The 24777-nt window shown below is 44.6% G+C and overlaps 1 protein-coding gene across 2 annotated transcripts in view; it reads left to right on the top strand.

The window, feature by feature from the left end:
* The first annotated feature begins 2434 nt into the window (after positions 1 to 2434).
* gosr1 (golgi SNAP receptor complex member 1) overlaps positions 2435 to 24777 on the top strand; it is a 33164-nt gene continuing 10821 nt past the window's right edge. The window contains exons 1-7 of one of the 2 annotated variants that reach the window (XM_048265520.1): positions 2435 to 2523; positions 3648 to 3759; positions 3924 to 4011; positions 4124 to 4231; positions 4616 to 4707; positions 4922 to 4948; positions 11249 to 11323. In XM_048265520.1, the coding sequence (XP_048121477.1) occupies positions 2493 to 2523; positions 3648 to 3759; positions 3924 to 4011; positions 4124 to 4231; positions 4616 to 4707; positions 4922 to 4948; positions 11249 to 11323 (533 nt within the window). In that variant the 5' untranslated portion in view covers positions 2435 to 2492. The remainder of the gene's footprint in view (positions 2524 to 3647; positions 3760 to 3923; positions 4012 to 4123; positions 4232 to 4615; positions 4708 to 4921; positions 4949 to 11248; positions 11324 to 24777) is intronic. The other variant, XM_048265521.1, reaches the window with a different exon arrangement.

Below are 24777 nucleotides of genomic sequence, written 5' to 3' on the forward strand. Positions count from 1 at the left end.
TGTCTCTACCTGGTTCATGGGACTGGTGTAAGACAATTTGTCCCTCTGTCCTGCCTCCCCAATCTGTCCAGAGATCCGGAACTCCCTTCTCAGGGTCACCTCAGGAACTTTATTTGATGTTTTTTCCTCACGAGTGGTAATGGCCTTTACTCTGTCTCCTGCTGCACCAATCTCCTCCTCTAACAGTCGAAGTGCCTCAGCCTGTTCTTTTTGAAGTTGAGCATATTTCTGTTTTAATAGTTCAAGCTCAGCATTTTCTTTAGATGATGGAACTGGATCTACTCCAGCCTTAGTTTTAAGAGGCTCAATGAAGGACAGGAGATCTTTCAGATATTGCAGAAACAACTCAGGGTCTTCCTCCTGTTCAGTGTTCTCTAAAGTGTTCTCTGCTAGCCTAATGAGGTTACGCCTTGACAGACTCTGGAATCCTCCTGTTGCTGGCTCCTTGCACTTTAGTTGCTGACACACCGACATAAGGTCTGTCTTCCCAAGTGTAGGCAATGCTTGACTCACTTCATCCTGTAACTCCTCCATCTTTCTCTCTATTTCTCCTTCTAGGTTCGTCTCTTGTTTTGAAGCTGGACGTCGACGGCATTCACACAGCTTCTCCTGGCTGGCTCGCCAAAATATGTAGCGGACTCAAAGACTCAAAGGCTCAATGGTCTTGATGCCACATATTTAATGAATCTTTGTTTCTGTAGAAACATACAAAATACACTCAGTAGGATGACACAACGAACATTCACGCTTGCTTCAACAAAGAACAACGCAGTTACTCTACTTCCCTGCTGAGATTTTCGTGAATACAGACTGATTCCACAGCGCTCTGCTGCCACCTACTGATGCGGCTGATGTAGTGAACAACTAAATACAACCCAAACTCTTGAACTAACACCACATACCTGTTATCTTTCTTTTTAAATCACTCACATTGAATTGAGGGCGCTACATATAGTTATATTTGTATGTCGCTTTCGACAAAACCATCTGCTAAATTACATAAACATAAACACAATAATTCCATTGGTGTGGCCAAAAGTAACTGAATTTTCAGTTTTTGAGTTTTATTCTTCAATCACAAATGATGCAGAAGTACTATTATGTTTACTGCAGAAATATTGCAGTAATTTTCAGTGGTGGGGAAATCCTTGAGGTTGCAGATTTCCAAAATTGCAAGATCACAAAATCAAGGACAACATAACCTAGGTTACTAGAGTCAGGCGAGTTAACCTTACCTGTATTTTGCTGTCTAGAGTGCCATGTAGCCTATGAAGAGAAGGAAAGGTAAAAATGTACATTGTACATTTTCAGCACAGTGGCTACTCAAAGTGCTTCACGTACACACAAACAAAGACATCATTAATAAGTCCATGGACAATGGTGACTCATTGATCAACACAGCAGCATGGTGTTGTTGAACAGGAAAAATGAATGGAAGCAGCTACACATACACTATATAGACAAAAGTAGGATGCCTGCCATTACACCCATAGTAACGTTGATAACATTCCATTCCAAATCCATTCATAAATGCCAGCTGCATATTTGTGCCTGATTTTGTATAATATAACAGTGGAGTGAGCACAGTGCATTTCTTTTACTGTCTATGCCTGTGACCGGTGGGCACAAGTATGGTGCGTGAAAGAACAGTGACGCAATGTGGTCTGAATGAATAGGTATTCATATAGAGTTGATACCCCCCTTTACAGCCTATAACAGCTTCACTCAACAAGATTTTAGAGTGTCCATTGATTCAGAAGAGTATCTGTGAGGTCATGCTGGACAAGAAGGCCTGTTGTCTGTTCATCCCAAAGGTGTTTGGTGATGTAGAGAGCACTGTCCTCTGCAAGCCAGTCAAGTTCTTCCAAACAGGAGTTGGGCTTGGGTCAGTAAAAGGAAATCTTAGGCCTACACCAAGACATTCATATGCCAATTAAGTCAATTATATAGGCTACTTCCAATTTATTGGGAACAATTAGGGGAAGCCCTTTTTTAATGGCAGTGCGCAAAGCAAGGCACATAAAGACATTGTTGGGCGAGTTTGGTGTGGAAGCTTCATATAACTTGCTGGCCCACAGAGAGCAGCTTTCTCTATGCAAACATCTCTGGGTTGAGATTGCGAGCCAGACTTTCTTGTCATCACCTGCCTGACCTCACAAATTGCCTATTCTTGTGAATAAATGGGCAAAGATTTCCACAGACACTGATAAAATCTTGTGGATATTCCCAAAAAAGTGGAAGCTGTATATCTGCAAGGGGAGGGAACAACTCCATATATCAATTTATTTAGAATGTCATTGAAGTTCCTGTGGTTGTAATGGCAGACATCCAATACTTTTGACTATTTTCGGAATTTCTTGCCATCTTGTTGAAAATGTCTTCCCAAACACAAGAGGGTAGCCTACTGTGCAGCAGCAGTCTGACGATATGTTGTATCCTAACCTTTTGTTCCGTGTTAGGTTCCACGCTGCTGATGACGTTGAATAACAAAGATGGCAGGAGGGAACAGCAATTACTGGGAAGGTGAGGTGGCAAAGCGATTTCACTTCATTGCGACGGATAAAATAATGATGTGAAGAGCTATTTTAGTTCATAATACCTCTCTTGGTTGTAGTTATATGTGGAAATTTGCTTTTTTGAGCGAACAAAATGTAACTCCAGCCTGTCGCTTAATTTCAGTCGAATGCTAGCTAGGTAGGTAGCTAGTTAGCCAGCGAGCTATCAAGCTTTTAAGGCACGCAAAAGCTAGATGACTCTAGGCTACCAGCTAACTTTCCCGACGCTGGAGACTAGAAAGCTAGCATTGGCTCAGTTAGCAACAGCCGGACCAATGTAATGTTAACTAATGTCATCTAGCTTTGTCCAGTTTGGATAGGAGAAGCTAACGTAAGCGAAAGTAGTCATGTGATACAGGTGTTTTATGAAATTATTTGACAGCTCATCTCATCATATTCGCCACGTCTTCAACAGTTGTGAATGTTGTGTATTATTTATGTTATGTCGAAGCTAATGAAGTGTTTCTGAACGTAATCTTGTGACGTTGGTTATGAATGTTTTGAAGCCGCTGTCAAGTTGGCTAACGTTAGCTATCCTAGCTAAGTAATTCAGATAACGTTACGCAATCAATTTGCTAGTAGCAAGCAAATGTGCCGTCGAGGATGTGGCAAGTTAAGTGAGGAGTTAATGTTTTCAGATAGAGTTATTTAAAGACAATAAGGCTAGGTGGTAACGTCGTTCTGTCTTGGTCAGAAGGATGTCTTTCTTGCATGATGTCTGCTGCTCTCCTGGCATCGTTTATTGATGTCATCAAGATTGTCACCATATCTAGAATCTATCTATCTATCTATGATTGTCACTGTAACGTTACCTCCAGGCCTCCCTTACCTTGACACACACAACATATCTAAGTCATAAAGTTATTGTAACGAACACAAGTCTTTGGTTTCTAACAAAAGTTTCATATCCAGATTTAAACTGTTGTTCCCCTGAGTAAAAGACAATGTCCTGATAATATTCTCGTTTTGTCACAACAACTAAATTGCATAACAGCATAATCTAAGATGATTAGAATGTGTTCCATCTGTGTATATTTCATATCACTGGTAAATTGTGTATCATTTGTGATCAGATAATATGCTGTGTTTCAGATCTGCGAAAGCAGGCCCGTCAGCTGGAGAATGAGCTTGATCTAAAACTGGTTTCCTTCAGTAAGTTGTGCACCAGTTATAGCAGCTCCAGGGATGGGCGGCGAGGAGACAGGTAGGCTTGTTTCCATTCTCTCAGTAAGAGAGACTACAGCCAATCAGGTTCTGTGTAAGACTTTATTTTCAGAGTCATGAGCCTGCTCTCTATGCTTTAAACAAGAATTTGATTTTTCTTCATTTGTCAAAATTGATTCACGACCTTTCTCTCCACACATTAAGCTCTGACACAACTCCACTCCTGAACAACTCCACCCAGGACAGGATGTTTGAGGCCATGTCTGTAGAGATTGAGCAGCTTCTGGCTAAAGTAAGATTCCAGCATCCCATCTTCCCAGGGCTTTAGCCATTGGTACCTATGTGCTGCCAGCATTTATTACATGTCTCTTTCTTTTCCCTTTCTCTCTCTGTCTCTCTCTCAGCTAACAGGCGTAAATGACAAGATGGCAGAGTACAGCAGCACGCCAGGCGTCACGTCTCACAATGCTGCTCTGATGCATACGCTCCAGCGACACAGAGACATCCTGCAGGTGAGGAGGACACCTTTCCAGAGGCCCCTTCTCTGGCTGCCTCTGGAAAACAGCTGACTCCATCTGAGCACAGCATCGATTCATCCATGTTGTTCCAACAAAACTGAACTAGAGTAATGTTCAATAGTAATGTTCAATATCAAGGTTCACAAAATAAAGAGAGGTATTCAGGGCTAGACTGAAAGTTTGACTGTGCTTTGTGAAGAATAGAAATTAACAGTTGTTAGTTCGGAACATGGTCACTCATGGCATTAAAAAATGTGGCCAATTGGAGGTTTTCATACGTTGTTTCAAACACTGACTGTTGTCCTTGGTAATGAGCAGTAGTCTGTGTTTTCTATGGTCATGGTTTCACACATTCTGACTCTGTTTTGCATTTTCTAGGATTACACTCATGAATACCACAAGACTAAATCTAACTTTCTGGCGATCAGAGAAAGGGAGGATCTATTGGGATCTGTCAGAAAAGACATAGAGTGAGTATCTGAGATTATCTCAATTATGTGGATATCACCTTGCAGTGTTGGCATGAGCACAAGCAGTTTATACAGATGAGGTACCCTGAATCTTGACGTGTTCTGTCTGTTTGTGTTGGTCAGCAAGAATTTTTGAACCATTCTCATGGTTAAACCTGGCCATTAACACCATGGATTCATTGTATTTTTGTTGTATTGTGTTAACTTTACTTAGTGTCAAGATGTCAACAAAGATATCTCAGTAAGTACCCTCACCCCACCCCTGTGCTTATCTTAACATATCCACACAACCAATTATTATATTTTTATTTTATTTTTTAATATATTTTCTGAGACAGCTGGCGACACCAAAAAGTCAGTTCAGTCTTGGGCTTGCCTCTCTTCCTTACTTTCAGTATGAATGGAATGCTTCATAGCGATGCTGGACAGGAGATTTGTATTTTGAGCTGCTTTTTTAACTTGAACAGAATTAAATATTTGCATGTCTCATGGCTATTCCGATTAAATGTGTTCATGTATAAACACCTAATTGGATTAGATTATTATTTAGCCGTGTGAACAGTTGGTCCGACGCCTTCAAGCAGAATAATTTCAATCCGACTGGGAGAACAGTGTGCATGTAAACGAGGCTACTGTGCTCCTTATTGTGTTAGATGATCTTTGGGTCCGTGATGTTAGAAATGGGCTCTGTCCTTATTGATATTCACTCATCAACACTTATCTCACTGACTGGGCCGTAGGGAAAATCTAAGGCTCCAGTCAGAGTCCTCTCACCTGAGAACTTTCACAATTGCTCACAACAACCTCTTGAGCTGATTACAGGATACAGTCCTTGTATTAATCAAAGGTGCAGGACAGAGCATGACGCCAAACCAGACAATAGTGGGGTCTGGCTGAGCTGTCACACTTTAAGATAGTGGATTGAGTTATGCATTCAGTGCCAGCCTATAGCCTAATGTGCTTTCTGAAGAATGTTATGCAGTATTAAGTCTGCACCACTTGATAGTGAGAGACCTCTTCTGCTTTGGGCACAGCGGTTGCTTTGTGTGCAGGAATATGTGTGTTATCTGCTGTAATCCAGCAATCAGAAAGAAGTGAAAATTATTTTAGAAAAGTGAATATTCTTTATCTGGTGTGTATGTGGGTGTGTGTGAGTGTGTGTGAGAAAGAGAACCTCTCCCAGAAAGGAATTTAAAATCAGGAGATGGCACAAGGCCATGGCTGCTCTGTTAATGACTTATTGATCCCAAATCACATCGCTGCAGCATTTTAGCAGAAATCTGCACTGGTGTCTGTGAATAATTACTTATTTTCCTTTCTTTTTTTATGTTTGATCACCGCAAATCAAAACCGCCCTACACACTGTTATCGTAAATCACAGCATTTTCCCCCTGCGTATATCCTCACTGCTTGCTGGAGCTGCATACTTTTCCTCCTTAGTAACTGTAAACATCTTTGTGGCAGTTGTTTGGACTGGTTCCAAAAGCTTGCCTGAACACATTCTTTGTCTTCAGCAAAGTTGCCATGCCCGTCTCCCATATGGCCTGCTGTTAAGAGAGCACAGTATAATCCAGGCACCACCTTTACGCACACTTTACCAACTGCAATCCATTTAGGATGTGGACAAACAGGACCTCTGAGGGCCTCTGGTGTTGAAGACTGTTTATATTATAAATATTTGGGCACGCATGCTGATAATGACCCTTAATAGACCCTTACAGGTCTATTGGTCCGTGAGCACACCTGTAAGTCTTGTTTTGGCAGAAATTTGAAATTGGGACCAAAATTGTATTTGGAAAGTAAATGCAATTTTGTGAGGTCTTCTGATTTGGTGGTAAAGAGTTCAGTTCAGTCTGTGCCTACTGAGATATGCATGTTGGATTTGAATATTTATTAGCTGACCAAGAGGACGCATGTTACAGAGCCGTTGTGCATTGCTTTGTCAATTTTTTTTTTTATTATTCTTTCATTAAATATAAACAAGTTGCCTTGTTTAACCCAACATATCCTTTGTCTCGAGTGATAAGCATACAAACAACATTTTGCATCAAAATAAAACCTTCAGTGTCAGATTAAGAGGTTTACTATTTTTAAGCCGTTACTTCGTAAAATCTTAGATGACTTCAGAGAGTCCTTTCCTGTGGGTTTGTTACTGTTGTTGCTCCCGGCACAGAAAAAAAAAAAAAAAAAACAGAAATGAATGTGCGTCAGGGCCGGAGTGGGGCCACTTTTCAGCCCGGGAGTTTTAGGGCCAAGACCGGCCCACCTTTTTTGTGGTGGTAGAAAATTGGATAAATAAGACAACATTTCAGCTCTTATCCTGTAGTTTTTATTATAGGCTACCAATATTCCACTATTCCACAAGGATAGGTTGATAAGTTAACAAAAACAGGAAGGAAGAAATAAAGCATTTGAAATGTATCCCACAATTCCACTAAGAGGCATATTGAACTACTGTATTGTTTACATGTTTTTTTTTTTCTGCATGGGTCAGCTATCATGTTGTTGTTTGGTGATTTGCTCCTTTACTACACTCACTTCTGAGCAAACAAGGCATATACGTTGATCATGTAGTCTCATGTATTGGAAGTTTGGCACATTTGGCAGCATTTTCTTCCAATACTATTCGTCTTTTTTTCCTGGCCTTTTCAGTCCCTCTTGGCTTCTTTCTACCATCCATCCTCCCTGACGCTTATCACTATGGTAGGGCCGGCCTAGGCTATCTGAGAAAACTTTTTAGGAAAGACGGGCTAAATGAACCCAACCAGTTAACTTTTCTTGGGAGGGGAGAACAACCCATGCAGAGGCTGCGGTGTTAGGCATAGAATGCGAACGTGTGTACTTTAAGAGAAGATAGATTAACGTGACAAATGTCAATATTTTTCCCTCGACCGGCCCAAAAGTGAAGCGGCCCACCGGGAATTCTCCCGATTCTCCCGATTACCCACTCCGGGCCTGATGTGCGTTAAAGGTACTGTAAGTAATTCTGGATGACGTCAAGTCCGTTGATATTTGAACCAAACACCAACAAAACACCAGAAAGAAAACTCATCCCTCCACTCTGAAAACTCCCATTCCCCTCTTTCTGTGATTGGCTGGAACTGTTTTGTTATGGTTTGGAGGACAACCTTGTTCTTCTTTGTTTGGTTCCAGTTTATAGAGCCAGGGCTGGGTTTTCTGACAGTGGACTCAAGTAATATAGAGCTAGCAGATCATGTCAAAATAGATATTCGCTGAATCTGTGATTTAAAAAAAAAGTCTTACGGGTTAGATATTGCTCAAAATTGCTTACGGTACCTTTAAGTATCAAAACTAATATCAGAGCGTGAGAGAAATGTCTAGCCGGCAGATCTTACTGAAGGCATTAGCGCATTTGTCTTAATCTTAGCCAGCATCAGGAACTGAAATGGCAACGGAACTGATCTGTCCCCTTCTTTACATACATATGGGACAATCAAAAGGAAAAACAGTTGTAGAGGATAACGGTAACCACCCACTAATGAGGCCTTTGGATGTCTATATTCTGTTATGTCCCCTGCTAGTTAGAGAGTTGATCTATTTTGGACTTGTTATGGACTTGAAGGCCTTGTCCTGATTTAAATACCTACAGTACAGAGACCTGAGTGCACCTAAACCTCTGTGATCTAGGCCTCATGCATGGGTCAGTGCTCTCTCTAGTATCAGCTTCCTGATAGGTGACTAAAAAACCTGACCATCTGGTTCTCGCTGTGTGTGTGTGTGTGTGTGTGTGTGTGTGTGTGTGTGTGTGTGTGTGTGTGTGTGTGTGTGTGTGTGTGTGTCTTTATGGCATGAAACAATAGCAGCACATTCCACAAGTTAAAATGCAACACATTTTCTGAAATGGTGGAAAAACACTAATTGCTCTAAAGGAAAAGCCTACCAAACTTTTAAGGGTAATAATGCTCTGTCTCATTTCATTTAATTGCCGTTTTCTTGCCATATTCACTGGAATTTACAACTTAACTCAGTGCAATTTTGTCCAAGCACTACTTGTACGGTACTACTTGTCTGTGGCAACTCTGCTTTAAGAGAAACAGTCAGAGGGGTTCTAAGTAATAATCAGAAGTTGGGACACGTTGGGCTGCTTTTTTTTTAACCTTACGGGTCATTCCACGTCAGTTCAACCAGGGCCCACGCAGTTAGGTCTCAAAAAATTCAGAAAAAATTACCAGGTGTACCTACTGTATGTTACCCAGGAGACACACTGTAAAATTACTCTTATGTAAGATCAATACTTTCCAAGATACAGCCAGTTTTACAAGCCCACAGCGCAAGAACTAAACCATGTAGGAGGCTCAAATTTTGCATGCTGGTACATAAATAGGAATAGTATGTAGCAAAATCGTCACGTTTGGTCTGGATAATCCTGCATGGTCATAGCTGTCCCTCAAAGTTGATACAAATTTTATTGGAGTTTTTGGCTGGGCTCTGTTTAAGCCTTCAGAAGACATATTTGTACTCAACATAGGCTCTTGACTTATTTTCCTTACTGAGATAAGTAGAAACACTCTCACAAAAAACAATGAACATTATTACCCTTAAGTGCGTGGGCCCTGGTTGAATTGACGTGGAATGACCCTTACTTTAATTGCCTGAAGAACATCTCTTAAGTTGTAACCTACTAGCTATTTCCTGAGGGCCCATTTGTGATATTCTGAAACTTTTTTTCTCAGTTTTTGCTAACCTAAACTTTAAATATAAATCTCCGGCAGTGCTCTGGTTCTTTTCACCAATACAGGTCATACATTGCATTTAAGCTCATAAAATTTAAAGAACTCTTCAGTGTTCTAGAACTTGACCGATAGTGTTAGTGTATGTAGCAAGGTTTTACCGGTGGGTTGTATTAAGGCTCAAAAGTTTTGGGTAGAAGAGGATGATTGCTCATACCTCTAGAATTATAATGTTGTTTATTGTACAATGAGTGGTAATTATTTTCTTGTGAAGGACATCTATAGCCAAGTTTAGTTTAACTAGTAATCACAAGGCCATGTTCTTTTTGCTAGCCTTATTTCTTTGCCAGTAATGAATTATAAAATGCTGTATTTTAAGTGGAAGTTTTTCTCCCTGTTGTTTTTGCCCTTAATTAAACAGCATTTGATCTAAACTAGCGTTTGACCAAAAGCATTGCCCCAAGGCTTCCTAGAAAAATTCATATAGAAATGCAGACAGACCTTTACCACAATCATTCTGCTCTGTCACCACTAGGTGTCAGTAGTACACTTTTCTTATTCTGGTGGTAAGTCTCGATGTCGCTTCATTGCTGAAGCATCCCTGCTTGTAAGTTCAACCTCATCCGTCCTCCCCCGTTACCTGCAGCCTGCATGGCTCCTGTTCCGATGCGGAGGCGATTTGTGGTCACGCCTCCACACGATGCCCCCAGGCTTCCTCAGGCACGATGCCTGCCTCTCCTGCTGTTCCTAAAGGAGGCTGACAGATCACAGCGGCGCATGTTCCGCACCTGCGAATGCCACTCTGCAGCGCTGCCCGGACCCCCCGCAGGTGACGCAGAGCTGTGCCCTTTGGAAGGGTGGTTGGGATGAGTAGGTCAGCTGTCGTTTCAGTTTAGAGCCTCCTGATGGCTGAATAGACCTGGGACCCAGGCAGGCAAGCTTCCCCTCTCCGGACAAAGTGAACAAATACATGTGCGTGCATACACACTCATTTCTCTCTCTCTCTCTCTCTCTCTCTCACACACACACACACACACACACACACACACACACAAACACACTCTCTCTCTCTCTCTCTCTCTCTCTCACACACATACACACACACGCACACTCTCTCACACTCTCTCTTACACACACACACACACACAGCAGTGCATACAATTGATTCACACACACACACATAAATAAATGCACACACAGATTTGAACATCTAGATGATATTAAATCTGGTATGTAATACACGCCTGTCCATTGTGTGGGTGCTGTTCTCTGATGAAGGTGCTGGGAAGCGAGGTGGGGGGTTGCCTTCGTCTGACGTCCCCCTGATTAACTCCTGCGGAAGGGCTGAGCTCTTCCCATCGCGGCACTCATTCATTATTCACAGGGAAATGCTTTTCTGTGGTGGGCCCAACCCCACACACACACACACATGCACACACATCTCTGCCCACAGAGAGCACAAGGCAAAGCAGTCAGGCAAGCACAGCAGCACTAAGTCCCTAGCCTTGTCCCACTCCTTGCCTCCAAAAGAGTTGCTCACTGTATTACTATTTTACCGGACGGAGCCGTTTATAATGGATGACTTGGCACTTTATCCCTTCTGTACAGTGTTTATTTGTATGTGTGTGCGTTTTTGTGTGTTTGTTTGTGTGTGCGTGAGAGAGAGATGCCTTTAATGGAATGAGACTGCTGCTAATTTTATTCTGAGTGACTGCACAGGGGCTCTCATAAAGCTGCTTGCTTTCTCAGCCTGCCCAAGCATTTCAGTAAAGGAGAAATTGTTTTCCTCAAACTATCTATGTGGCGTCTCTAATATCTAATGTGCCGTCTTTCTTGTGTTCCCCCTGCAGGACATACAAGAGTGGTTCAGGAGTGAACAACAGAAGGACAGAGCTGTTCCTTAAGGAGCACGAGCACCTTCGAAAGTAAGCCCCTCCCTTCTCCTAGACCCCCCTCCCCCTCACACACACACACACACACACACACACATACACCACCTCACCCTCCTTTTCCCCGGATAGACTGGGTTTAGCTATTAGCATTAGCAATACTTGCCGATCTCAATCTAGCGAATGGAAACCAGGGTTAATTTAATGCGACTAGGCAACGCAATTGTAAAGGAGCACCTGCAGTTTCCCTCCAAAAGCAATTGCAGGTTAAGCACTTTCTACATTGGACAGATGGTCGATATTTTGAGATGGACTCATTTTGGACCCAAGAGAATCTCAGCCAAAGTTTTAGCTTTGGGAATTTAGGAATTAATGTTCTGTTTAGAACAATGTGGGTGGGGGGATACTTGGAGCATTTGAGGCCAAGGGTAATTCAGAACCAATTATCTTAGTCCCAAAACTCAATTAAGATGGAACCCATAACTCATGTATCTGCAATTTTTCACACCATAAATCATACTGTAATGAGAAATGGCTGTAAAATTCTTAAAGGTCAAAGCCTTATATTTATTAGATATGGCACGAGTACGTAGATGCACACACATCCACACCACACATTCATTTGACATGGTTCAGGCTCATCAATCTGCTACATAATTTAGAAACGACCAGTTAATGAGAGGCTAGGTCATACATGTTAAAGGATTATGCAGTTGTAAGGGACAGTACATTCCGTGGACAGTAGGGAACAGTAGAGAGCTGGTCAACTATGGAGTTCTATCTCTATGCTGATCTCACTCATGGCCACCATCATCTGTCTGTCTCCACTAGACCCAAACAGGATGTTATGTCTTCAGCATGTTCTCTTGGCCCTTTCTCCAGAGCATGACGAACGCTGCCTAGAAGAGGGAGCTCTATGTTATGGGAATTCACATGCTCTGTTCTTGCTCTGTATAAATTTGGATATGGATTTGCAGTCAGAGGTTTAAAAGCTGCCTGTGCGCACTATAAAAGCTATATTGCTTAACTGTATAGAGGCTTGCTCCTCAGGTTGCTCCTCAGGGTTGAGGATATATGCTGTAGTATGGATTGATGGGTTGTAGTGAATTGTCAGAGGAAACATGTGTTTTGGGCCTCCTGGGGTTCATCTGTGGAGATGCAGGTGGCATGCCGACATCCATCTCATGCCACCAGGCTCTGTGCACCTGGCAGAACGGCCTCCCTCTGTGATATGTCCAATTAAACACCACATGGTGATGAAACGCTCAAGTCTTCTGGGCACCCCGATTCCCCACAGACATGTTTTGTACGCGCTTAACAAGGGGAGTCATTCTGAAGGAAGAATCAGAACACCAGTGCCTCTGTTTCTCTTTTTCAATGTTTGACTCCTTTTATACCTCAGTGGAATTTACACAACCACACACTCATAACAGCATTGGTTTGAACAAAAGAGAAAAAAAAACTTGTTGACACGTTTACTCTCCAGAGAGATCAGCCTTCTCAATGCAAGAGACGTTACCTGATCACACCCCCACCCGTGACATGATAGATTACTGATATCCGCCCAGTCATCGCACGTCAGCTCGTGTGTGTGTGTGTGTGTGTTTGAGGTGCTATTCATCACCATATAGATTACACAGGATGTGCTGAGCAGGGGAAACGGCCTGGAATTTGAATGTGTGGTGTTGTGTAGCAGGGTTGCCGCAGGAGGGTGAGGTGTCATGCACGAGAGAGTGCGGTTGATTGGCAGGGTTGGTGCGGCAGTCCATCGGCTCTACTGTCAACCGCTTGTTTTCCTCCCAAGGCTGGAGTTTATCTGTCAGAGGAGGCGAGGAAATGGACTTCTCAGCATCTCACAGATACAGACATATATTCACACTGTCCTTCTCTTGCTTCCTCTCTATCTCTCTATCTGTCTCTCGCTCTCACTATCGATATTGATCTCTCTTTCTCGTTCTCTGTCTCTTACATAAACACAAACGCACACTTATACCTTAGAGGGAAATAAGTCCTGCTAACATGATTGATGGAAATAATATTTTGTGACTAAGAGTTAATGTGAATGAAAGTATTTCAATATATCGCTCAACTGAACTGGCTTCAAGCTCTCAAGAGGAAAGTTCTCTCTCTCTCTCTCTCTCTCTCTCTCTCTCTCTCTCTATCTATCTCTCTCTCTCTCTTTTCCTTTCTCTTTTACTGAAAAAAAGTACTTAGATCATTTCAGATGACTTTGAAAATCATCACGTCAGGCCATCTAGCTCTTGGAAAGGATTTCCCCCCCCCATCCCATTGTTTCCTATCTGTGAGTGAACACTACTTGTCGCTCATCTTGACCTTCGCAGTGAGTTGAACGTCCCATAGTATTTCCTCTGTGGGACTTATTTGGCTTCTCTCCTTCCTTTGAGAGTTAAATTCCCGCTTTCTTTTACCATTGGGCTCCATTGGTTGGGTCTCTACTCAGCCCTGGCCTGAGTTGGCTGAAGTGGTGCTTTGGTCTAATACTCATGGATTTCCAGTAAAGCCTCTCCCTCCAATTAGCCGCCACTCGGGGCGGAGTGGAGGGAAGGGGGATGCTGGGAGACTAGCCTGAGCCGCCAGCCGTGTGGCCTGTGTTTGTTAATTAATCCGGCAGAAGCTCAGTAGGCACCTCTCTCTCTCTCTCTTCCTCTCACTCTTTGCTTGCTCTCTCTCTCTCTCTCTCTCTGCAGTAGAGTGTGGTAGAACTGGCCGGCAGCCTGCTTTGTTTTCGGTCAGCGCGCTGCATGCTCCCTCCATTTCTCTCACTTACTCACCCTCCCCTGTTGTTTCTTTGTCATTCCTGCCTCACTTTACTTTTTTCCTTTTCACTTTCTTTTTCTTTGCTTCTCTCTCTCCCCCCCCACCAATTTCCCCTCACATATGTTTCCATTCCACCCTCCCTGATTCCAGTATCCTTGTCCCCCACAGCCTTTATCTTTTTTCTCTTCTGTTATCCATTCTGTCTCATCACCCTCCCCTTCACACCTGCTGTGCGTGAGGCCCTGATGCGGTCCTCTCAGCGAGACCCCTTTCCAGGCTTACCCACCTTCACCAGCTGTGTTGTTGCTGACACACTTTGCGTTGTTCCCAGCTCAGCTGTTTCCGTTCCCATCCCTCTCCATGGAGCTAACGCAATGCTTCTTCATCCCTCAGCAAGCATCCCCCTACACACACACACACACACACACACACACACACACACACACACACACACACACACACACACACACATCAGCTGCACAACTGTTCCACTGGCAGACCCCCCTCCTGTGTGTGTTTAAAATCATGTAAGGTGTTGAGAAGTCGAAAGACTCCACCCTTCAGATACATCATTGTCTCCTATCGTCTCCTCTCGTCCCATCTCATGTCTGACTCAGAGGAAGCCGTCTGTGATATTAGTAACCCAGCCCATGCAAGTGCAAACAGTAATGGACGCCAACGCCATCCATTTAAAGCCATTAAGCACTGGATGCATCAGTTGCCAATTCCAACTGAGAGAGAGAGAGAGAGAGAAGACCGAGAGAGAGAGCACTCTGGGAGTGTCTATTCCATTATTTCCCAGTTGCTGAAATGAAGGGCAGAATGTAAAAGATCGGAGACAACCGCACGGAGTGCTTATTTAATGGCACACCCTTCGCTCTTCTCCACCCATCAAGTCGAGGAAAGGATAGTACAGTTTCCCCTAAAGACACAAGCTCTGCCTGCACAAAACCACAATCTTCCCAGGAAATTCTGGCCCTGATGGTCAGACAGAAAGACTCCAGAAGGACCTCATCTAGTCCAGGGACGTTTGGCTAGATCACCACTGTCAATCATTCTCTTTCTCAACTGGTCTTTGGGACCATACGGTGATAATTAGATTGGGGGTTTTTTTGAGTGCTGAATGGGCTTCATTGAAAGCTGGTGGTCAGTCAAGATGAGAAACGGGATTGACCAGGATTAGTTCCACAGAGGGTGTGTCCAGTAGGTCTACTGTCCTGCATGTACCGGAGTGATGGACCTATCCCTCACTGATCCCCTCTATATCTGACTTGTAGGAGGGGAGCATAGTGGAGATGTGTGCTAAGAGACTGTTGGGAATGATGGGAGTGGGAACTTAATGTGGATGTGTAGAAATATACTTTTCCATGCCTCTGGAAAATAAGGTCTTGCTCTGCTTGTAAACATTAGACAGTTAATTTATGGAGTCCTTGTTATTAGACAGTTCTGGGGAGTTTATGTTTCGTCTCTTTTCTTTGTGTGAGTCAGTATGTTTGTTTGTTTGTTTGGGGGTGGGCTTGGTGGTGAGGGAAAGATCCTGCTGAGGAACGTTAGACTTGTATAATGTGCATACAGCTAGAACAGGGGAGCAGGGAGCACCGTCGCCTGACAATCAGTCAGCCCAGGTTCAAACCCAAAACTGCAGTGGTGAGACACACCCACACACACAGAGCTCTCCTAATGCATAATGTGCATTTCGGATCCCTTTGGTTTGTCATCACCGCAGCCTCTATGTGCCTCACGGTTAGCCCTCACCACAACTGTATTTATTTATTTAGGAGAATGACTCAATGAATCACTATCAGCTCTCCTCATATTTCAGACCGCATTATAATGGTGGAATATTTTGCGTGGACAACACCACTGTGTGTGTGTGTGTCTCTGTCCAGGGAAGCCCAGGGACGCACAGCAGCTGACATTTTGTTCCCCCTGGAGAGAGACTTTGAATGTGTTTGTATTCCCCGTTGAGCTAGTTGCCTCATGTGCTCTCTGTCTCTGTCTCTCTCTCTTCCACACTCCACACACACTCTCTGAGAACAACAATGATAAATGTGAGATTGATACAACATTGCCTGGCAAAGAAAGACATAGTTTAATTGGTGAGTTGTAATCATAACAACCACTTCCAAATAATGGTGTTCTTATTTTAGCAATAGAAGGTTTCACTCATTGGGAATCCATAAACATATGGAGTGAGGAGCATCACGTGACCGCCATCATGTACAGAAGGAGAGCTGAGAAACCATCCCAGCCAAACACTCTCTGAAAGTTCATTTGTCTTCCGCCTGCCTTCACTTCAGACTTGTAGTAGTCTGATTTAACTTTGTTTTTAAGTCCAAAAGCAAATAATGTCTGAAGATTCAAAGCATTATCACATTAAGCCTATTTTTAAGTACCTCTCTTAGGCTTGGACGGGGTTGGAGTCCTGGTTCGTGGTCACATTTCTGTTCATGTGACAGCATGGCGTTATCAGCCTTTTCAGGCTTTTAGCTATTTTCAGGCTTTTAGCTAAAAGTGTGTGACTAGAGCAAAGCGCCCACTAGCTTTGCATAACTCTGTATAATGTTGCACCCCATTAAAAAGACATTTTGAAATGATTTGTTAGTGATTGGGATAAAATGTATATAAGTAAGCAGTATGGGAGACTGCAAAAAAAGCATACAGTACATTAGGAAGATACTGTAAGCTCATAGAGCCTCCGGTGAATGATTTGGAAGTGGCAGAGAGTGTGTGGCGAAGCTGTGCTTTCGTAAAGGTTGCGGGCAGGGCAGCCAGTGAGCGGATGCCCGTCATGGCTCGCCTTGGCGGCCATATGGAGAAGGAGTCTCCTGAGCCTTGGCAGTACTGACTGCAAGAATGCTCATCCTGTAGCTGGCTCTCCGCCCGAGGCCTTGGATATGCTAATGTCATCACAACGAACGGGGAGAGGAGGCAGGAAGTGTGCGTGCGTCGTCGCGCAAGGCGGCGCGGCGTAAGGCGCGTCGCGTCGCGCGGCGTGGAGTGAGGGGCATACCCTCTCTGTCTTACTGCAGAATCAGGGTGTGGTTGGATTGGCCCGTTGCAGTACCCCTGTTCTCCATCACCAAAATACCGATTGAGGCCAGATGAGAACTAAATCGATCACTTGGCTCCAATTGGTCTCAGTGAAGGCAAGTTCAATGTGAACCTGATGCAAACCAGGACCCACCACTTAACCCTCTGAGCCTAAGTATGATCAAGTACACGGCTCTACATGCCACATCAACTATGTGCGCTATTTACAATGACTTGCAAATGCAAATGACCATAGATCTCCCCTAAGTAATTGCATTTTGAGAATTCAGATGGATTTGAGCCATTTTAAATGGTAATCACCCTATTCTTTGGTCATTAGTGATTGTCTGTAAACCTTTTAGATACACTGTTTTGTTGATGGAGGCGATTCCTTTTCATTTAACAGTTACCTGCAATTGGTTCCCCTGGGGGGTCCACTTTGCTGTTTTTCTCATTTGTGCGGCCCCTAGTCTGGGTTGTGCTGACTGCATTTCTTTTCATCCGTCAGCGGCTTCGCAAACAGCAGCCTGACTGTGCTGTTCCTCTGAAGACTCTGATCATGCTCTGATCCACACGTCCACTTTTACACGGATGCCTCGCTTGTCTCTTCAAGTGTGTTACTGTGTGTGTCAGGGGCTTTTTCCAGAGATGTTGGCTTTTGACAAGAGATTGAAACTGTCAAAGGACTGATCTGGATGCTCACCGGATCAGATCTGCCCAGCTAACACCGTCACGTTAGATATCACCTTCACCCTTCAAATCGCTGTGTGATGGCAGCACAGTGGGGTCTTACATTACCGCATGACCTCACTGCAGAACCTGTTTCTGAGACATCCTTCTCACTCTAGAGTTTTTTTGAGGAGAGAGTTGTCAGATGCCAAATGGATTTTTTTTTCTTCAGTTTTTTTTTTTATGTACAACAAACCAAGAGAACCATGTATTTCATTAGTTCAGAATTCTGTGTTGATTTGATGTAGTTGTATAACTATTGATGGACCATCTGACCATCCACTGCCAAAGAGCCAAATCGGCCCTGCAGCCTCTGCTCAGTACAAAAAGCTGCCACATGTGTGGCTTTGGAGATAACAACATACTGACTCACATGGCCGAGCAGGCAAACACAATGCCTTATGAAACAATCACGGCCGTCCCATGGAGGCGAAGCAACATTGTGTGTGTCTCTCTCTCTCTCTCTTTCTATATTTCTCTCTCTCTCTCTCTCTCTCTCACACTCACACTCACACACACACACACACACACACACACACACACACACACACACACACACATCATGAAGCTGGCCCATCATGGTGTCTGCTGTGCTATGGAATGAGTGCTCCAGCAGAATGCCAGAGCCTGCGTGTGTCCGTGCCAATGTCCTGCGCTGTTCCATTAGCCAGCTCGCAGGCCCTGCTCAGCACGTCCCTACCCAGCCTCTGAGCCAAGCAGCCGAGATGGCCAGAGAGGAGAGAGAGGGTGCAATGTCAAAGAGCACTTTTCATCCACAAGCTAGTCTGCCACCCCAAATGGAGCCGTTGGAGGGGTAGATCTCCATGACACAGGGAAAGGGTCCTTTGTCTCGGTGCCTGCTAGGGACATCAAAGTGTAGCCTTTGAAGCTGTTGAGACTTAGGGCACTGGTATATTTAAATAAGGAACAGGGATTTGTTTTCTTTCCATATTTGAAATCATACTTTGTATGTTGTACTTTGTTCTTCTCCATCAGCCAACATAATGAATAGATGAATGATCCTAGGTAGAGGCACGAAAAAAATCAGGGTTGGAGTTGTATAACAATCGCTCAGGGCCATTTGTTACTTCAAGAGAGCTCTGCTAAGGAAATAATCACCCAAAACTATTCTTTAAATAATCTGTCCAGATCATTTTTAATGCATGAATGCTGACCGTAGTGAAGTTAACCATCAGAGGATATTCCCGTTCAGAGTTACTGATCTGAGCACTGATCTGCTCATCATGTGATTGCATGTTTTAAGTGCATAGTAACAGGACATAGGAAACAAGCAGTGGATTGGTGCTTTTAAAAAAGGAAAGTAGGAGAAAAGCTCCCAGTGAGGGAGGGGAGACGACACACAGCTGGTCTTTTTTTATCCCAGGGAGGAGGTGGTCCTGGGTTGGGCTTGTGAACTAGTCCAGTGTGACTTTTCTAAAATGAGGTTAACTTGTTCCCTGTGCCCTCCCTGAGTGAGTGAAGAGGAGGAGAGAGGTGAGGGTAGTGGAGGAGAGGCGCTGCTGGTGAAGTAGTGAGCGGACGAGAGAAGAGCAGAGCAGAAGGATGAGGGCATGGGAGAGAGGGCAGACGAGTTGGGCTCTCAGGGCAGCAGATGGAGCACAGCAGCAGCAGCAGGGGACTCACTGCAGCCCCTCTATCTGGCACTCTCTGTCTCTCTCTCATACACACATATACACACACACACACACACACACACACACACACATACCCACACACACACACTCATGCTCTCTTTTTTTCCTCTCTCTGTTTCTTTCTACCTTATACTGTTGACCGCTCCTTGTTTTTCCTCTGGCAGCTTTTCTCCATTCAGGCTTATCACTTATCACCTGTTTTTTTTCTATTTGGTGACTTAATCCCCTTTACTCCCTTTTACTCCGTACTATTCCTAACTCATTTGTTGACATGCCCTCCTTTGCCTTCTCTCTCCAGCTCTCGTCAGTTTCTCCCTCTCCGTGTCTCTCCTCTTTTCAGTCTTCCACTCCTTCTCTATCCATACATTTCCTCCCTCGCTCTCTCGCTTTCCTCACTACATCTCTCTCTCACTCTCTCCCTATCCCTTTCTCTCTCTCTCTCTCCCCCCTGTTCTCTCTCTCTTTCCCTCTCTTCCATCACATCCATCCTCCATCTTGCTCCACTCCTCCCTTCCTTCTTCCTTCATGCTGTCAGTTCTCTGAAGCAGGAGCATAAATCTCTCCCCAGCGCATAGCAGAGCAGAGCAGCGGAGAGCGGCGCGGCCCCTCTCAGAGCCCAGCCTATCAGCCACAAGCAGCCTTTCTGATGAGCTGGCTGCAGTCCCCCTGCACCAGCAAGGCGGACGGGGGTTTAGAAACAGAAGATGCTTGATGGCAATCCATCAATTGTTGTTGTTGTTTTTCAGGCTGAATGCATGGTCCTGCATCAGGACCATGTTACACTACTTCAGCACACTAATGTGATTGTTTGAAGAGGACTTCAGGAAGTAGCCAAGTTCAAAAACTCTTAATAAAGGAAGCATTAGCTTTGCAGCAAAGATTGTTATCTCCTATCAGGGATGCTCAGATTTACTGACATGATGAGCTTAGCATTGATTCACCATTTTGATGTTGGTTTGATTATCAATTAGAGATCGTCTATTTAATGAATGTCTTGGAGTCCTGAGTGGCTTTAAGTCTTAGCTGTTCTCATGTTGTACAGTATCCAGACATTGACGAAGATGAGGAGGCTTTTGTAGTGCATGCATTGGCCAGGTTATGATCCATGTGTTTGTGTGCAAGGGCTAGGCTACGATGACTATAATTGTCAGTCTGTATGTTTGTAGTGTTTAGTTTGTGTGGTGTTGTTCAGGCTACTGCTGTAATGAGTTTGTCTGCCGAAGCTGGTCTATAAAATGAGTATCAGAGTTGGTCTGTTTATAAACGGGCAAGGCTCTGATTTGTGTGTGTGTGTGTGTGTGTGTGTGTGTGTGTGTGTGTGTGTGTGTGTGTGTGTGTAATGCCCCAACCTCTGTGTTTTGTCTGTCTGTGTGTGTGGCTGTGTTGGTAATATCCTGTTTTGCGGTGTGTGTGTGTGTGTGTAGTCGGCAGCCCCTCTGGCTGCAGCAGGCTAATGGCTTCATGGCTGCTTGGCGGAATGAGCTGTGACAGTGCGTCCTGCTGTAGCACTCCCCACACCTGCCTGCCACCACCTCAGACAAGCTGATCAAGTATCCAATTCACACATTACGCTCAGTCGACGCCTGGATGGCACCGCAGTCCACGAAGGCTTTCTAAAGGGCGCTTGTATCGTTATTTATTTATTTGATCATTTTTCAATGGAATTTTAGGCACGCTTACCACCTATAACTCAGCGCAGTTGTCATTTTTAAGAGTGTGTCTTGTACAAGAAGAATGCTAGCATCCACCTGACGACGCAGTCAATCCATCTTTCCTGAAAGAGAGAGGCTGGGGGGTAGGGTGGTGGGTTCACCACAGCAAGGCAGCAAATCTCAATGACTTGGTCATGTGACCCAATCCAATTTCTTCTGCTGTATTGCGCAGACACCGAAGGTCCAATATGAGGCACCTCAAAAACCTGCCCCTCTGTGAGGAAACATTAGCGCTGTCTGTTGGATTTATTATCCAGCAGGATGGATTTATCCCTGAAATTTGCCCACTGCAGTAGGTTTCCCCCTAAATGAGATTGACAGCCCTTTTCTCAGCAAGCGCTCATTGTTGATCTGAATTCTGCTTTGCATGCAGCAGCGAAACCGAAGAGGAACTCCATGATTTACCGCTTGCTTTTTATAGTAAAGACCTCGATTTGATTGGAAGCTGAGTCCCATTGAAGTAGGACGTAAGCATCACTACTGTGCACACAGACATCAGCTTTCAACACCTGTGCTGCTGAGGGAAATATCTGACTGTAGCTTAAAGGCTTTCCTATTTGTAGGAAACAGAACCACTCCAAACTCTTTTTTTATTTTGCCTGGAGGATAGTGAGTGAGCGAGTGAGCATCTGTGTAATGTGCTGTATCCTCTGGGTTACACCAGGAGTGCATCTGAAGGGCTCTGTTCACAGAGCGTATGCTGCAACAATTAGTTTCCACTAATAATCAATGGAACTGACTGAACCACACATGAGACCACTGTGCATATTCAAAGAAATCAGACCAGTCTTCGTGAACGGAACGCCTCTGCTCCACGCCCGTAGTAGCCCCAGTGTAAGAATATGGGATTATAGGTAGGATGTGAATCCAAACGGGTCAGACAACATAGCAGAGGTATCAGGTACCAGATGGCCAGAGAAGACCTGTCCGCCTAGCTGTCCGGCCGTTCACAGATCCCCTGCTAAATGGCACAGGGTCTGCTGACTTGCTGTCCGTCCCCAGAGCAGACATTTTGGGGATGCTGCAGAGAGTTTGGCTGCCCTAGCCTCTTATGAATATGAATTGAAGCAGATGCCTGGTTTTTTGGACAGTAGGGCAGCCAGGTACTCACCCAGTGCCACCATGGCAAAGCCCCGCTGCCAAGCCCCATGTCCCTCTGGCTGTTTCCCACATATGGGTCTCCCTGCAATAGTCTTCCCTAGAAAACAAGTGAAATGGCTGGCAGAGATGCACAAAGAATGAAATTCCCTGTTGTAATCCTGAAATAAACAGCCACAATCTTGTGCAGGAGGCATAGAGAGGCTGGCAGTATTCCACATGATCTTTTTCTTTTCTTTTTTTTGTGAATGACTTAATGTGCTATAGCTGGAATGAAGATTGGCCCATATAAATCCTTGAAAGTGTGATGCTGTCAGGAGATGGAGAGAGAAAGGGAGAGAGGGAGAAAAGTGGGTGGAGGGAGGGAGGGGAATAAGAGCAGACGGCCCATGTGTGAACTCCTGGACAATTTACACAGGGGAGGGAATTAGGTCTGTGCTGATGAACACTTTAATGATTGCAGCTGCAGCAGCAGCAGCAATGCAGCGAGTGCCACTGCCTGAGAAACGGGGCAGAAGCGTGTTCACACACACTCCATTCACACACACACATCCTGTACACAGGCAGTATGTGTCCTTAACAAAGTCACACACACACAGACACAGGCTCATTTTAATTCTTTCAAAGCTCAGACAGACACACGTCCTATACACAGGCATTATGTGTCGTTACCAAATGCTTTCAAAGCACAGTCTATACACACAGTCACAACCATGACCTGTTCTGTTAAGGAGCTGCGAATGCAGAGAAAAGCAGTAAGGACAGGAAGAGATCTGTTTGCACTGTACAACATGGTAACATGCGAAACGCATTGAGTAGCCAGTGAAGATTCATACTGTCTACACAAACACATTCTCGGGCACTTTGCACCAGTGTTTTCCCCACCCCTCCCCTAAACGCTATGCGCTGCTGCCTGATGGAGGGTGATGGTAAATCCTTCAACTGCGTCTCATCTGCGCCAATAAAACCGGCATGAATCAGCCACCAGAGCCCCATCTCCCTGCTTCCCTACTCCCCGCTGCTCGCTTTTACTCCAGGGCCCTCTCTGCATCGGTAGGATTTACTGAGCAGTGCTCCCAGAGACAGATGGTGAGTGAGCAAGCCTCCCCTCCCGAGCCCAGCCCAACCCAACCCAACCCAGCTCAGCCTGGCTCAGCCCAGCCCGGGTCCTACACCTGGTTCTTCTGGTCCAGCACAGGTGCGCTGCAGATGTCTGTCACTACGGCCAGCATCCACTCCACAGACGTGGGTGTGCTGACAGAGGGCAATAGTGTGGAAGTACAGCAGATGTTTTGGGGAATGTGGAGAATGGCATGTGGCTCAGCACATTGTCATGGTCCTTAAAAATAACTGCCTGTCCATGCGAGATGTGTATGAAGGCTTTGGATTTGGTGGTGGTTGTAGTCCCATATGAGGTTTGTTTGGCTGATACCATTTCAGTCCTTGTGCTACTGCCCTGTAACACAGAAATTAGTGGTCATACTGATAAGTGATTCACATAAGTACAGTCAGGCTCTCACGTCTATAGTTTTGAACAAACATGAATGCCATTTCAACCAATTTCAGTGAGTCTATCATTACATCATTTCAAGCACATAGAAGAACACTGTAGAAATGGGTGGGTAAAAATGTCTGTTGGCTTGAGCACGCTACCTTGAAATGCCCTATTATGTTTAACGGAAACTTGTTCCACAGTAGATGTTTCCCTTTTCCAAAGTTGTGTTTACATAAGCATTTAAGTGGTCCCAACTCCAGCTGCTTTCCTCAGGAGAGTACCAACCAAACTACTTTGCCTTCTAGATTTGTTTTTGTTATTCTCTTGTCTAAGCTGAAGCATTATCACTATTGATTTAAAACAGAGAGTATCTTGTTTTTGATTAGAAAAGCTGGTAAAGGAGCCCCTTGGGTCATGTGTCTGTCTGTGTTTGTGTCTGAGACACAAGGTGTGGGTGTGTGGTTATTGGGCTCTCGGGGACAGTAACGGTGAATGCAGAGCCGCTAAAAGGTCCCACTGTGACCCATAATACCTCCTGGGTGTGTGCGGGACTCTCCTTGGGCACTCCTTTGTAAGCACACACACACACACACACACACACACACACACACACACACACAGGGCCTAGAAGGGCCTTGAGTTTGTGCTGTCCCTCGGCCATGACTTATCGTCAGTGAACTCCCAAGGACCAGATCAACGATGGGATTGCGGCTTCAGCAGGTCCTCTCAGTAGCCCTGCGTTTGCGTAGTGAAAAAATTGTCATCAGATTTCAGAGAGGGAATGTCTGCTTTACCATCTACGGTCAACCTTCCCAATCTGTCACTCAGCTGTAATTGCAACTGACTGATATCAGTTGTCCATTAAGGCTAAGTTGCCGTACGAGAGGAAAAGTTTCCTCTGAAGGCTTCCAGCTATCCAGCTTTACACAGCAATGCAGTCATTCAGTTTGACAGAAATAAACTTGGCCTTACAGTTGTAGGAGCCAAAAG

Source organism: Alosa alosa, chromosome 15 (genome assembly GCF_017589495.1).
Source record: "Alosa alosa isolate M-15738 ecotype Scorff River chromosome 15, AALO_Geno_1.1, whole genome shotgun sequence".
In the NCBI taxonomy this organism is placed as follows: domain Eukaryota; kingdom Metazoa; phylum Chordata; class Actinopteri; order Clupeiformes; family Clupeidae; genus Alosa; species Alosa alosa.